Genomic DNA, 16,994 nt, shown 5'->3' on the forward strand with positions numbered 1-16,994 from the left:
GTGCATAATTAAAAACAAACAAACAAACAAAATGTTAGTTTATCAAATCAGGCTGATAAGCAAAATTTAGGCTTAAGAGTATGAGAAAAAAAGAAATTTAATATGAACCCGTAAAAATGTATAAGTCAGTAATAAAAGAAAACCATCACTAAATTGTTAGTTGAAGACTATTGTATTAGATATTTTGTTATATCTGAACATACAAAACAACTAAAAAGTGATTTTAAAATGCATGAAATTGATTAGTTACTGTTTGGTAAGACAAAAAATATTTCAGATATTTTCCCCTCTAAACTACCTAAATAACGTTGTTTATCGGAAGAAGAACGCTTTTTCAACGAACGTACAACACTGATGCTGATTATTTTTACTTATTGTGTTTTTTGGATATATTTTTTGAGAGCTCACCACAAGATGTCACTTATTTCATCCTATATGTATCGTCTGCATTGTAGCTGTAGTGGCGATCGTTGTATTTGGGTGTGATGTACAGAGAATCAAGAATAGTGGAGTAGCTAAAATATCACTATTTTTTAACCTTAGGTGATTCTATCTAAAGAAAACGAATTTTATGACATAGTGACAAAAACATTTGGGAAAAACTACTCCAAACAAAGTTGTTGCCTAGAAGGTTCTTATATTTTGTGTCATTGGACGAGTTGTAAAAATCACCGGACGGTAACGTAATTCGTCAGCGGAAGACTAAGTTAAGCCGGTTCATTCGGTTTTGTCGTTCCATTAGGTAATAATTACTTTGCTTATATTTTATTCTAGTTTTGCGTGTCCTATAGTAACCGATAATACTAAATATTAATATGAGGGACAGTAATCTGTTTACAGATCTTTAAAATGAAGCTTCAGGATCATATTTTCAATAACTTCTGATTAAAATTGAAGCGAGGTATCTTTATGAATTAATAAATTAATGCCACTCGTTGCGTTTGCTTTTTTTCTTTATAATGTCAAAATTCAGCTGATAATGCTGGCGGTTGTCAGAGAGTTAATGGTGTGTTAATTTTGATTTTATCTATCGTGTTAGCTTGCAAATATCGAGAGATTAAATTAACGAATAAAAACTAACGACAATTATATTGTTACGTCACCGTTGTTAATTGATTTTCCGTAACTTCGTACCGACGAAACTTAAGCGACACAAGACTTTACTTAATAAAACTGGTTTATTCTTTCCGAATATAACTTTACCGATACACTCAACTTCAACAATCGCGTTAAAACAAACGCTATAGCAACGAACGTCTCTCGTGCTCTCTGACTGCAGTTCAATTACTCACTATCTCTGCCTGCACACACATTACCTTCCCCGCTTTTATACCAGCGTAACCTATTTCTAGTAAGACCTTGAACATTCGACAAAGTACATGATAGTTCTAGAAACGTTGCGTCACAGTGTCATGTGACTTGCTGACGCAACAATATGTAACATAATAAGTAATTATAAGGGAGAAATTCTAATACTTTAAATTAACACACTACACGTATTTATAGATCCAAGGAAGAAGAGCGATGTCTTTTCTGTACTCCAGCCTACCTAAGCTACAGCGTTATGTGTTTTATCATTGGTAAAGTTGTTCCCATCAGAATGTTAGCCAACACGAGAAGTTGAGAGATTATACGAGGTAGTATAATTAGTTTAGAGCCGTCCTACAGCCGACGTCATGGGAAATGGTATGAACAAGGTAAGTACAATAAATATCTTCAGTGATTGGAGGGATTTAGATCGAGACATTAAGAGTATATTCATAGATGCAACTTTCCTTTATAAGATACCAACTATATATCTGTTATACACTTTAGCTATGGTTATATCTACTTGGTTTATCCTATATCCACATGGTGTACACTAAGACTGTATAATGTGAACGATAACTTTGATACTTTTCAATAATATCGTAATCAAATATTACAGATTCACAAATTATTTCCAGTCCAAAATCAAATCAGTTAAAAAACAAACAGGAATATTAATGCATACGAGTGGCTTTATGATTATCATTAACTTCAAATCAAAGCAAGTTACGTAGACCAGAACTAAAAATTAACCAATTAATTAATATATATATATAAGTTAGGAGTATGTAATGTCATAAAACAAAACTTACAATGATTAGAACCATTAATTCATCAGTTTAGTACCATTGTTATTAGGGATATTTTCCGCCGTAATCCCAATAATATTTCACGAAATTTTGTTTGTTTGTAGTTAAGCGCAAACCTACACAATAGGCTGCACAGATGCTGAGCTCACCACGAGTATCAAAACCCAATTTTTAGCGTTGTAAGTCCGCAGACATGCCGCTGAGCCACTAGGGGAGGGGGCTCACGAGGTTTATCCAGTTAAAAGATTAAGTTTGAACATAAATTCGTATACTAAGCTAAAAATGCTAAATAATTCTCATAATAAAAATATATATATATAATAATAAAGAAAAACCTACAGAACAAATGTATATCAAACATTTTAACCAAAACTGTTAACGAAACTAATTAAAGAAAGAATGTGTTCTTCTAATGCATTTATTGACTCTATGTCTCATACGTATTAAAGCTTGTACCTGATGATGACAAAACCTTGTCGAAACGTTGTACATTTGCTGTTATGTTAAACTTATATTAAAGTTTTTCTTCATTACCCATTCAAGCCGTCTCCTATCATTATTAGTCTCAAAGTGGGTTCCTCGTAATCGAAAATATTAAAGCTACAGTATCTCTTGTCTGACCTTTCAACCTATACAAATTTATAACAGAGGAATGGTGTAGAGATTTATCTTTGGGCCTCCCATTGGCACAGCGATATGTCTGAGGACTTACACTTCTAGAAACCGGGTTTCGAGACTCGCGATGGGCAGAGCACAGACAGCTTATTGTGTAGCTTTGTGCTTAACTACAAACAAACTTAATCTTAGGAATAAAAATTAAATGTAGTAGCTGTTTAACCGAAGAATATCATGGTTCTGTTAGCGAACAACTGGATTTAACTAAAAGGTTATTGAATAAATGTTTTGCAATGTTTCGAGTATTATGCTGTTGTATTTTAATGCCTTAATTTAGATGTTATGTAGAGGGCGCATGACGTTAACATTGAGAAGTTTATCAAAGTAACCCTAGAATACGCACACAATTCTAAATTTGAAGTTAAGCTAGCAGTGAATCGTATAGTTTTGTTTTCGGTGATTGGGTGCCAGTAATGTATTTAGTTTCAGTGAAGTATTTGGATCAGTGTTAGTTATCGTGTATATTCAGTTACTCGACCGATTAGCTGTGAAGTTGTATCAGTGATTTTATTTTTAGGTGAATTGTACTACAATTAGCCTACAAGTTACAACAATGTTCAAAAGAAGTGTAGTAACGTTAAAGAAGAAATAAAGTGATTTTTATCATTGTAAGGACTGGACATCGAATTATTTTCACCAAATACTTTAAAATACCCCTCCATACGAAAGAACAACATTACAACACTTGTGTCAGAAGTGGGATTATTTTGTTGAAAATAAAATGGAGCATAAAGTAAACTTAAATTTTCTAGATGACCTCAAGAGACGAGATCGGAGATTTATTGGAGTTAATGAGACAGTTAAAAGAAAGTCGAGAAGAATGAGACAGAAAGTTAAATGAAGAACAAGACATAAAATTAAAGAAAATGAAAAAGAATGAATAAGAAAATTAAAAGAAGATAATGTTGTATGAGACAGGAACGTAAGAGAGGAGTTATAGGGAAGAGATCTACAACTTAAAAGCAAAAACAAATCTGTTTGAAAACATGATCAATGAAGCTATATGTGACATACTAAGGAATTATAACAACAAGTTTGAAGAAATGCAGAGTGACATCAAAGAAGTGCAAGAAGGCTGTAATGACAAAATTGAAGAAGTACAAAAAGACATCCGCGATATGAAGACAGGCTGTTATGATAAAATTGAAGCAAGAAATTGATGAGGTAGAAAAGAATATCAATGACAGAATATAACATCTGGAAAACTAATTAGTGAATGAAAATATTAAACCAGCCACATGTCTTTCAACTCAAATGTTTCAAACTAAAACACCATTTACTACAACATACACAGTAGGAGAACTTACTTGTGCTACACCTATTTCCATCTAGACTACTTCATGGACTACTCCTCACCTGACACTACCAGATCAAGTTCCAGAATTTATATGGATAATTTAGCATTAGTCAATCAATAACCCAATGGATAATGATAAGAAAGTATTTTAAGAGTCATACCAGGCTTATTTTGAAATCATTTCCAGAGTGAATGGATGAAATGGTGAACAATCAGCTCTTTATATTGCTACCCATTTAAAAGTACCAGCTTTGACAACATTAAGTAACCTTCCAGCTGAGAGCCATAACTAACTATCAAACATTATTAACTGCCTTATCCAACAGATTTGGAGAGACGCACTAGAAGAAAGTATCCAAAGCAAAGTTCCAGAACAGGATACGGAGGAAAAAAATGACCTTAGCCAAATTTGTAGAATATTTTAAAAGGATTGTCCAATTACCTTACCCGAAAGCTCCTCGTAAAATGATGGATTAGTTGACATCACCTATTGTATTTGTGAAGAAGAAGGGTGGATCTACAAGGTTCTCTGTAGATGGACTGCTGTGAGGTGAATAAAGTCACAAAGAAGGATGTCTACCCACTGTCAAAGATCGACTCTACTCTATTTTTTGCTCTTTCTGGATCAAAATGGTATGCAATATTATATCTTAGAAGTTGATATTAGCAAGTGCAACTTTATAAAGAAAGTAGATAGATAACAGCCTCTAATACAAGAAATGGGTTATAGTAATTTGCCATGTTAGCATTTGTGCTATATAATGCTTCTGCTACATGTAAATGATTAATGGAGTGTGCTCTGTCAGATCTACCCTGGACTGTCGTATTCATCTACGTGGATGACGTAATCACACATGGGAAGATCTTTGATAACGCATATGAAAAGCTAAGAAATGTTCTGTGCCACATAGCTAGTAGAGAAGGAGTATCTACAAACTCATCAAAGATTGACTGTCCAGAATTATCCAACACCAAAGAACCTGCATAAGGTAAGAAACGTTTTTGGACTGTGTTTTTATTATCATTGACTTGTAAGATCATTTACTGAGATAGAAAGTTCTCAACACAAGTTACTTGAAAAACCAAATAAGTTTAGTTGAACTCGTAATTGTGAACAAATATTCAACAAACTGAATAAAGAATTAGCATAATTAACTCTTGAAGATTCACTCATATTAGATATGGATGTCATGACTTTGCAGAGGGAACAGTTTTATCACAAGTACAACACAGAAAAGAACAGATCATGCAGCATTAAAGTGACTGTTGAATTTTCATAACCCAGAAAGCCAAGAAGAATGTAAATACTGTGAGAAGAAGGAAGCACAGGATAGAAAAAAACAGCCTACCTAAATTACAGCAAAGTGTAGTCCAAGATGTGGCATCCACCATAGATGATGAAGAACTGATGTCCAATACCCAACTGGAAGCTACTCAAGCAAATATTTCCAGTTTGAAACCAATTATTGGCTCAAGAATATTGCAGAAATACCTATGTTGCAAACAGGATCTCCATACAGCTTGAAAACAAAGATATATTGGGCACAGTGTGATTCATTATGCCTACAAGATGGCTATTTATGTCGAAGATAAAAATATACCAGTGGACAGAAACAATAACTACAGTTGGTACTTCCCCAGTCTCTACATTCCAAAACACGTCATCACCTCCACAACCTTCCAATGATTGGACACGTAGGTATTAAGAAGACACTGGAGCCAGCAAGATAATTCTTCTATTGAGTTGGGTGCTGGGGGGTCTGTGAAGAACTGGTGTAAAACATATGCACTGTGTTGTAAATGAAAACGTTCATGAAAAACTATCTTGGGCAGCTATAGCATTATTGTATTGGAGCACCACTTGAGAGAGTTGTTGATTATGTGCTTGGCCCTCAGAGTAACAGTGGAAAGAACTACACTATGGCTGTCCTGGACTATTTCACTAAGTGTCAAGAAGCACATGCTATTCTTAGCCAGGAAGCAGAAACTCGTGTGAATAAACTCGTTTATGAATTTGTACTAATATTTGATTGCTATGGAGTTTCAATCAGATCAGGGACGGAAACTTGAATCAGACATTCTTGTGGGAATGTGTTAGGTCTTTGGAATTAAAAAAGACTGGGAAAAAAGCCCTTCAACCATTTTCTAATAGCATGATGGAGAGATACAAGTGCAAATTTTTAGATGAATTAGTCACGTATATAGATTAAAATTAGATAATGTGGGATCAAGATCTTCTACTTTTACTAATGAGTTCTTGTAGAGCAGTACATGAAGCTATCAGCAACACACCACTACCACTGATGTTTGAGAGAGAACTTAAAGTGCTGTTGGACCTTCTGTACTTTCATCCAGAGAACAATAATTTGAAAGAGTCTTACACAAAATATGTAGAAGATTAAGGAAAATCATCGATGATATGCAGGATACCCGAGAAAGACTTAAATCAGTTTGTCATAAAAAGGAAAGTCACTATGATATTAATTTCAATAAGACTGGATTCCATCGAAGTGACATGGTATGGCTGTACTATCCCTAACATATGATAGAAGGAATCCTAAAGTTAAGCAAGTGCTGGGAAGGGCGATATGCTATACTGAAAATAATTAGTGATGTTGTGTACAGAATCCAGAATAACAGACAATCCAAGCCAAACATCAACGAGAGAACAGCCATCTGGATAACTCCAGAGTAGAGCTTGTCAGCGGAACTGCAACCTGAGTAGCAGAGACTACTTGTGGAAGATCATCAAGGCTGGGACCACCAGTAAACTCATCTGACCACCTAACTGAGACACCCTCCCTCAGTGACAAAATGCCATTCTATCAATATATCATGGGTCTTGGAAGAGCAGACCATCAAAGTATTTTGGTGAATTGACAATTTAATGTAGTGTTGTATTATTTTTTATTAGGATTTTTCAAGAGATTTCCAATTCCAAGAAAGGTGTAGAATGCCTAGAAAATTCTAAAGATGCGACGTCAAGTTTCTTCTATTATATTCATAGTTAGATTATAAACACGAGATATATGTGTTTTGTGTAGATGTATTTTAAAGATAGAGAGTGAATCAATCAGTGTGTTAGCTATCACGATTAATTTGTACAAGTTGAGTTATTTTATGATACTTAACATCATTGCAAGTTCGTAACAGTCTGCAAGTGTTTGTGGAAACTTGAAAGAAGGAAATAAAGTAATTTATTATTGTTACATAAACTGGATATCGAATTATTTTCACCAGATAATTTAAAGAACGGCCAACAAAAGACTTACGTCACAAAAATATATTTTGTTTAGAGTAACAATAGAATTTGGCCGTTGTTTATCCAAAAAGCATTCTGTCATCCTGATCTGGTGGTAACTATTTAACGTAAATTTAATTTCATCATGTGAAGCAAACATTTGTGTTATCACAGAAATTATGTTATTATCTAAGTTGTACATATATATAATAATTTGTTTAGAGTTTTTAATATGAAAATTGTTAAGTTACAAATAATAAGAGATCATGAATCATATATGAACCTATAACAATAGTTGTTGCTGTATGCATTTAGTGTTATTCGCCTTTCATATGTAGTGTTTTCTATACACTTTTCATCCCAGCATAGCCTGGTGAGTAGGGCAATTGACCCGCAATTTGAAGGTCATAGATTTGAATTTTCTTATTGAAAATACTTGCATTTTTAATCATGAGTGTGTTATAATATGAGGGTCAATACCACTTTCGTTGGTAAAGAGTAGCCCAAGAGTTGGCGGTGGGTGGTGTCAACTAGCTACCTTCCCTCTAGTCTATCCTTCAAAATTAGGGTTGGCTTGTATAGATAGCCCTTGAGCAGCTTTGAGCAAAGTTCGACAAAATGTAACATCCTTTTTTGTCTGTTTATTTTAAATGTTACACTTATTTTTGGATTTATAATAATTAATCAGTTATTGTATTTCAAAGAAGAATTATAAATTTATATTAAAAACTCATTCATTGAGTTAGAGCTTAGATTTATAAAGTGAAGAGTCTCTTTATATGGAGAGCCCTCACGTCTCTGGCTTTTACAATGATTTTAAATTAGCTGTGGTGTTATGCAACGCATGATTGTTTGTTCTTAGATTTGAAAAATCACATATCAAAGATGCACACAGAGAAGGCAGCTATCGACATCTCATCAACTATTCATTTACCAACGAATAGTAGGATTAACCATTAGATTATAACCCTTCCACGGCTAATAGGGCGAGCATATTTGGTGACGGGGATTCGAACCCGTGACCCCCAGAGTGCGAATAATGCTTGCCAACTAAACAATTGTTTTAATAATCGTCCATTCAAGGAGGTATGTTTTACTATATTATTTCATCTGGGGGAAGGAGATACACTGTTTTTAAATTCTATCTTAATTTTCTATTCATATCAGAGTATATGACCAATATGGAAGCTGGAATGCAAACGTTAGATTGTAAATCTCTCTTGTTATTTTATTAATCTGTTCTGTTTAATAGCTTGATGTAAGGTATTGTAGCATTTTTATTCCACATCTGTTTCTAATAGAGACTAAACCATATATATACATTAATTCAATGTTTCTTTTGTTTCAACATCACTTTTATGTCTAAATATTGTTTTACCAATGTTCTTTCATTGGTGTGCTCTTTTAGATTATCTGATGAAAATAATTTTACGTTCAGTCAACATAAAGAGAACAAATTACTTTATTTCCCTCTTTAACGTTTCCACAAGCTTGTACACTGTCTTAACTTGTTGTAGGCCTACGTTACAAATGACGTTCAAACGTCTATAAGATTGCTGGGGTTAACGTAAAATCAACTTATTTGTTCAAAATAACTCCATTAGCGTAATCGCTTAACCTAAATCAAGTATTTCATGAAAACACACTGACTGATTCACTCTATCTTGAAATAAACTCTCTATCTTGAAAACAAACTACATATTTCACAACTATCTCGTACTTATAATCTAACTTCGAATGTACAAGAAAACTTAGAACTTTCTAGGTGTTCTAGACATATCTTAACATCACTCGCCCTCTAATTAACATACGAATTACAACTTCAAAAATATAACTTACAATATTATATTATGAATGACTAGATAAGGTATGAATTTTCTTTCTATTCCCTTATCACTGTTATCTTTTGTTATTAACAAAAGGTGTACAAATCATTGTTTTAAATATAGCTCAGTGACATATATATATATAAATATGTATGTTAAACCAAAAAATTTCACTCAAGAACGCAAAAAAAAGAAACAAAATCGTCTTTTACCCTAATTTGTTGTTCAGAGTCTGTAATTCTACCTTATTCTTTTCGTATATTGTGTTGTACGATTTCGGTCACTGTAGCTTTTAATGGGTAGTTTGTAACAATCAATAGGCTTCAACTCGCACAAAAAAATCGTACAAATTAGTGAATCACTGACACTCCTGCACCTACATATATGTTAATAATGTTGTATTGATGATTATCACGAATCCTAATTATCCAGCTTAGCGAACGTTACTTTATCTATCTATCTCATCTTACAGTAGGTGTAAGTCGACGAAACTCAATAAATGGACGTTTTTTACTTCTGCTTTAGAGACATTTCCTGATTATTTAAGAAAATGAATAATTAATTAAGACCCGAATCGACTTTTAAAGGTTTTTATGAAGTTTAATTCTTTTACCACATGCTGACGATGTGAAAATTGATCTAAGGCAAGAAGAATAAGTTAACGTTATCAAGAGTACATCTAAAGTTACATTAACGCAGAAAAATTACTTGATTTACAAGCTACCTTAGGTTGTACTTGGTCAGAGTTACAGTTAAAATAATTGGGAGTTTAGGAAATTCAACAAGAGAAACTAGGACGAGTTAATAAAAACAACAACATAATTAGAACTTCTTGGCAGCATTTTCAACACCTTTTATTATTAAGGGGAAAAGTTTAATTGTTAATCACATTATAGGTAATAGTTAGCAGTAGGTGGTGATGACTAGCTGGCTTCTCTCTAGTCTTGCACTGTTAAATTAGGAACGGCTAGCAAACAAATAAACTTTTTTTTCCAGTGGGTAGAAAGCAGCACCTTATCAGTTCCGTTAAGTAAAGGTAGATTGAATTTATTATTCTTGCTCCCCAGTAGCACAGCGGAATGTCTGCGGACTTACAACGCTAGAATTCTGGTTTCGATACCCGTGGTGGGCAGAGCATAGATAGCCGATTGTGTAGCTTAGTGCTTAAACTTTAAACAAACCAATTATTATTCTTATTCTAACTTGCTATATTTATGTCATTTCCAACGTATTTAATATAAACCATCTTGGGAGACTATTCCTATTCCAAGGGAGTGAGTGCGTACTAATGGTTAACATGCCGGAATGTGGTTTGAGGTTTTAAGGTTCGCGTCCCTTTACCTCCAAAAACAAATTAAAAAAATCCCGATTCGCACTTTGGGGTTGTGTGTTCGTTAGTAAAAAGTAGTTCATGAGTTGTCTGTAGGTGGTGTTGACTAGTCTTTCTATAAGTCTGTTACTTCAAAAGTAGGGACAGCTAGCACAGATAAGGCCCGAGTACCTTTGCGAAAAATTAACAAGCAAAACATTGAGCAGTAGGAAACGCGAGTTAAGCTGGTGTAGATGATTTATGGATGACCGTGTTAGTGAATTATTGAGAGTGTTTGTTAGCCAGTGAATAAGTCTATAACTCGTGAAAGTTGTTTAGTTTAGTGCTCTAAATTGTCAGTTGTGTTTGTAACATAATATTACAGCTACGAGAAGTACTATACATTTCGGAAAGAATTTCTACGGGAAATTAACAAACGACCAGAGACGTAACATTATCATTACGTCGACTGGACACTCTTCTTTTACCGAATAATCCAAAAGAAGCAACCCAATAAATGAATCCTTACAATATTATTTCCAATCTCTAAATAATAGAATAGTTCAACCTTTCGGACACTTTTCACCTTAAATTACCTATAACTGTACGGGAAGTCATATATATAAATGTTCCTGAAAAGTATTGATTTTATTGAGAATGTTATTTCTCTGTTCGGTTGTAAAAAAAAATATGTAGCATATATACGACACACGTTCAGCTACTGAACTTTTCCTAAACATCATTTTTAAGATATTTCTTTTCATTTCACAAAAAACTGGTGATTAGTGGAATTTGAATTTTTGTAAGAAACCTAATTTTGTGGAACGATGAATTAGTATTTTATTGTTATTTTAGTTCATATTGTCACGTATAATCATTAGTATGAAATATAACGAAATCAATTTATACCACAACTTAGCACCGTTATGGAAAGCCTTTTTTAAAATAACTTCATATAATAGGTTAAAATTGATATTTTGTGAGCACAAATTAACATAGAAAGTTTTTTTTATAGAACTTGGGTTAGGTTTGGCAGTGGATTAACAAAAGCTGAAGAAAGAGAGGCTAAACCGTAATTGACTGCTGCTGTGAAAAATATGATCGTATGTTTACTTATATACGACATTCATTTAAATCTGTTGCACTATCCAATGATTTATGGATTGTAGTAAATATACAAGGATAAAAAGTGGAAGAAACTTGAACGATAGACTCTCATGTCTGTATTACTTTAGCTGATTTTTTGGTTAAACAGTTTGTTTGTTGAAAAACACAAAGCCATACAATGGGCTATCAGTGCTTTAACCATTGCGGGTATCGAAATACAATTTTTAGCTTTATAAGCCCTGAGCCATAATGCTGAGCGATGGGGGAGGGAGCGCTTCTAGGTTAGCGGCTTATTCCTTGTTTGTTTGTTTTTATTTTGTCAGGTCTATTTCAGCATTACTATAGAGAGTTTTAATGGTTTGATTCTGCACCTAAAGATGAGGCACAAATAATTCTTTATGTCAGTCATTTCGTACAGTAGTTTGCCATTGGCATCTAGAAGCACGCTGACGTGTAGATTGTGTATTATATAAACCCACGGTTGACTTTCAAAGTAATACTTACGTGTATAGTGCTGTGTATATGTGTGTAGAGCTATTACACTGTGGAAAGCACGTGGAAACACAAGTATTTCCAGTTAAATACGAAGTAAAGAAAAGTTGTAGTGAGTTATAGATTCAGCAGAAGTAAAGACAACAGTTTTATGAAGTAGATATTCAGCAAAAGTAAAGATAAATGTAGTTGTAGTGAAGTAGAGATTCAGCTAAATGTAAAGAAAGAAGTAGTTGTGGTGGAGTAGAGATCAAGCTGAAGTAAAGAAAAAAAAATAGTTGTGGCGGAGAAGAGGTCCAGATAAAGTAAAGAAAAAACAGTTGTGGTGGAGAGGAGATCCAGCTAAAGTAAAGAAAAAACAGTTGTGGTGGAGTAGAGATCCAGCTGAAGTAAAGAAAAAAAATAGTTGTGGTGGAGTAGAGGTCCAGATAAAGTAAAGAAAAAACAGTTGTGGTGGAGCAGAGATCAAGCTAAAGTAAAGAAAAAACAGTTGTGGTGGAATAGAGATCTAGCTAAAGTAAAGAAAAAACAGTTGTGGTGGAGAAGAGATCAAGCTAAAGTAAAGAAAAAACAGTTGTGGTGGAGTAGAGATCCAGCTAAAGTAAAGAAAAAACAGTTGTGGTGGAGTGGAGATCAAGCTGAAGTAAAGAAAAACAGTTGTGGTGGAGCAGAGATCAAGCTAAAGTAAAGAAAAAACAGTTGTGGTGGAGTAGAGATCCAGCTAAAGTAAAGAAAAAACAGTTGTGGTGGAGTAGAGATCAAGATAAAGTAAAGAAAAAACAGTTGTGGTGGAGTAGAGATCAAGATAAAGTAAAGAAAAAACAGTTGTGGTGGAGTAGAGATCAAGATAAAGTAAAGAAAAAACAGTTGTGGTGGAGTAGAGATCAAGCTGAAGTAAAGAAAAAACAGTTGTGGTGGAGTAGAGATCCAGCTAAAGTAAAGAAAAAAACAGTTGTGGTGCAGAGTAGTTTTAAAGCAGAATTCACTTGTTAATCTCTGGTTTCAGTTTGTGAATGAGCAAGCTTTCTTTTATACAGAGGCTCTGTTCATCATTAGCCCTTGTTAATTTCTTAAAACGGTTAGAGTGGACTACTACGTCACACTCAACTAGGGCGTGTTCCACTTGAAATCATCAAATGCTATTTATAAATTCACTTGTCTTTGCTTCGCTGTCAGCATAATTATATTGAGTCTGTTAAAAGAAACTTGTTATCTGGCGTGAATGAATATGTAAAGTTAAGGTATGCGAAGAGATCAAGTGTGCTAGATTACTAGAACACGCCCTAGTTGAATGTGACGTCGTCGTCCACTCACATTATTTTAAGATATTAACAACGGCAAATGATGATCAGAGCCTACGTATAAAGGAGAGCTTGTTCATACACAACCTGAGGCCAGAGATTAATAAGTAAATTTTACTTTCATTCTACTCGATTACATAGCCTTATTGTAAGGAATTGTAGTGAAGTAGAGATTCGGCGAAAAGTAAAGAGAAACACAGTTACAATGAAGTAGATTCAGCTAAAGAAAAACAGTTATACGGAAGTAGAGGTTCAGCTGAAGTAAAGAAAAACACAGTTGTAGTAAAGTTGAGATTCGACTAAAGTAATAAAAATATACACAGTTGTAATGAGGTTGAGATTCGACTAAAGTAATAAAAATATACACAGATGTAATGAGGTTGAGATTCGACTAAAGTAATAAAAATATACACAGTTGTAATGAGGTTGAGATTCGACTAAAGTAATAAAAATATACACAGTTGTAATGAGGTTGAGATTCGACTAAAGTAATAAAAATATACACAGTTGTAGTGAGGTTGAGATTCGACTAAAGTAATAAAAATATACACAGTTGTAGTGAGGTTGAGATTCGACTACAACTGTGTATATTTTTATTACTTTAGTGAGGTTGAGATTCGACTAAAGTAATAAAAATATACATAGTTGTTGTGAAGGAGTGATTCAACTAAAAGAAGCTGGAATTTATAGGGAAAACAAGTGCTTGGTTTATAATTATTGTTACAGTGCATTTAGTGTTGTTTTTTACATATATTATTTCTTCAAACTGTATATAACAAGTAATATTTAACATTAAAATGTAAGGAAGATTCCTTTTACCGATAATACCTTATGGTCAACATTACATATAACGTTCTATTATATCTTGAAAATAATATAGTCTTATGTAGATATATAACTGTAACAATGATCACTACTAGTTAGACTGTGGTGCCAGAAGCGTTTGTGACAATGGACCTGAGCGCACAAATTTCTAATTTCGCAAGCATCGTTAAAGTCATTTCTCCAAAAGGGGGCTGAAGGCCGCCTAGAGGCGTTACCTGTTTTAACCACTCGTACCACTATACAGCAGTGTGTTGTTTATTAGTCAGTTAGTAGACACCAAAATAACGTCGCAATATATACTGTCGTGACGTCAGTAAAACGTGCGCATGCCATGAATCACGAGAAGAATCATGCTCTCTGTAGGCTACAACACAACATGACATAGGAACTTTAAAGCAAGAAGTAAAAATATTTTGGTTTTATTTACTTTTGAAACAGAACACTTTCAGAGACCCTGCGAAAGTATATTTAGTTTAATTTTTGCTTTTTCTCAGACTATAAACCCTTTGGACAAATGATGTTCTTATAAGACTTAAAGGCTTTTAAACTGATACAAAAACTTGGGGATAGTGTTATGGATTGTGGTTTTTTTAGAATAGGTCATTAGCTTGATTTAGAGAGAAACATATACACTGACTTTAATATCTGAAGGTTTTATTAGTATTACCAGTGGGATTTTTGTGATAAGTTAGTGACCCGTTTTTCTAATAATTCCTTTTTTTTTGTTTTTATCTCTAACCTTGTATCACAACCAGTTTGTTAATGCCTAAGATATAATTTGTTAATTCTATTTAAATTTGAGTGAATATGTAGCTATAGTTGTGTCTAGTGGTTTTGGTTTTAACTTCGATTTGTGCATTGGCGTTTTTATGGTTGATTTATTCAACCTTTTAACTAAGAGCTGCTTTCGGGAGTCAAGAAAATAGTAATAGATTAATAATACTAGGATTTGAAATGGGATATAATCAATGATTTGGTAGAATCTTCAGTTAACTTTAATGTTCCCTTAGAGTTAGGAATTACTGTTTTATCATTGAAAGAATTGTTAAAATAAGGATGTTATAGATATTGAGGTCACCAATCAACAAGGTATTAGGGTTAGGATGAGGTCACCATATTAGCAATACCATTTTTACGTTCAGGTCACCATACCAAAAATCTATCACTGTTCCATTAAGGCTATCAAAAAGCGTTTGGTGTGTGTTTATAGCACCATGCCAACATTCTACAATTGTTATGCTTACGTCACCATATAAACCAGCTTTTTGTGCTCCATTCAGATCTTCGTATTAGTAATTTGTACTTGATACGTTCTGATTACTTTGCCAACTCTTGTCACTAAAATGCCCTCTGCACTTTGGAACTATACATGCTTTATAAGTTGTTGTTGAATTTTCCGCAGAGCTAACCGTTCCTTAATTTGAAGCGATAGATTAGAGATAAGGCAGCTAGTCAACACCACCCATCGCCAGTTATTGGGCTACTTTTAAGATCATACACAGAATTATATTTGGCTTATGGAACAAAAGAACGTTTTTAGACAATGACGTAAGACTAGAGCACAGAACAGCTGTTATAGTCAGAACATTTTGCATGTACAACATTGACATAGCTGCTCTAAGTTAAACAAGGCTGGCAGATTAATTCCACCTACAGAAGGTAGACACATTCTACATCTACTGAACTGGTAAACCCAAAGACCAACCTCAACAATCTTGTGTAGGATTCGTTATACGACCCAGAATTGCATACGAACAAGCTTGGCTCACTCTGCAATATCAATAGGCAGGACAGAATTTCCGCTATTGCAACTCTTAAGAGGTGTTGCATCCCAGGCATGGAGAGCATACATTACCAGAGTCCAGCTCTGTTGGGTCAAGTATGTGGTTCACATGGAAGATAGCCACAAACCAAAAATAGTATACTACAACCAGTAAAGCACAGAACTTCGCACCACAGGATGGTCCATAGTCAGATCGTATCTTATTATCACCTATACGTTATAGATAGTTCTTAACGTTCAACTTTATTCATTATTTTTGACTGTCCGCTTTGTAAATTGGACATGTATGTAGGAGATAGTTGATGTCGGATTAGTTGTATTGAACACAGTTCATTGTATGTTTTGATAAAATTTTATTTTTATTTTCATTACATTAATTTGGTATTTTAATTAGTGTATTATATTTTTTTATTATTTATTGTACGATTTTGTTATCGATATAACAACCTAACTCCGAATCAACCAGACCAACATGTATACTTTTTAGTTACAAAGTAGAGTAATTTTCTGTGGCCATTTCTATGGGTGTAGTGGTCGTAGTAGTTTTCTATCTCCACAAAATCAACCACTCTTACTTCTTTATTTATGGCTGTTCATTTTTCCTGTGATTCTGTGAACATGCCTGACTCTAGTAGACGAGTTTCTATTTGGTCCTGTGACATTTCTATTAACACCAATAGAAGTTTTTTCTGACCTCTTTAACGGTTTGCTTCATCTGCAAGTCGTATTCCGTTATGATAGCGTTCACATCTGCTACAATGGTAGCACGTCGAGTATCTTGCTACCTTACACCTACAAGTAAGCTTTCAGTATGATGTTTCTCACATCTAACCTCCAAGATGTGTGTATTCTTCAAAGAAGAACCTCTGGTTTTCCTTGTAGTTCCCGATTAGTGCCTGCGCGACAATCTTTATAGATATAGTGTTACAGAAATGAATAAAAACCCTACAACCCGAGCGCTTTCGAAAGGTAGACCTTTCTTCTTCAGGGGGCAAACAGGGCATTTCCAGTTTGCCCCTGT

General features: G+C 34.0%; 1 protein-coding gene across 1 annotated transcript in view; it reads left to right on the forward strand.

Moving 5' to 3' along the window:
• The first annotated feature begins 513 nt into the window (after window positions 1-513).
• Window positions 514-16,994, forward strand: part of LOC106462583 (dual specificity protein phosphatase 22-B-like) — a 41,829-nt gene continuing 25,348 nt past the window's right edge. Inside the window, exons 1-2 of the mRNA XM_022389880.1 lie at window positions 514-742; window positions 1,507-1,697. Of these exons, the coding sequence (XP_022245588.1) occupies window positions 1,677-1,697 (21 nt within the window). The 5' untranslated portion in view covers window positions 514-742; window positions 1,507-1,676. The remainder of the gene's footprint in view (window positions 743-1,506; window positions 1,698-16,994) is intronic.

This window comes from Limulus polyphemus, unplaced genomic scaffold (assembly GCF_000517525.1).
Source record: "Limulus polyphemus unplaced genomic scaffold, Limulus_polyphemus-2.1.2 Scaffold1202, whole genome shotgun sequence".
Taxonomy (NCBI): domain Eukaryota; kingdom Metazoa; phylum Arthropoda; class Merostomata; order Xiphosura; family Limulidae; genus Limulus; species Limulus polyphemus.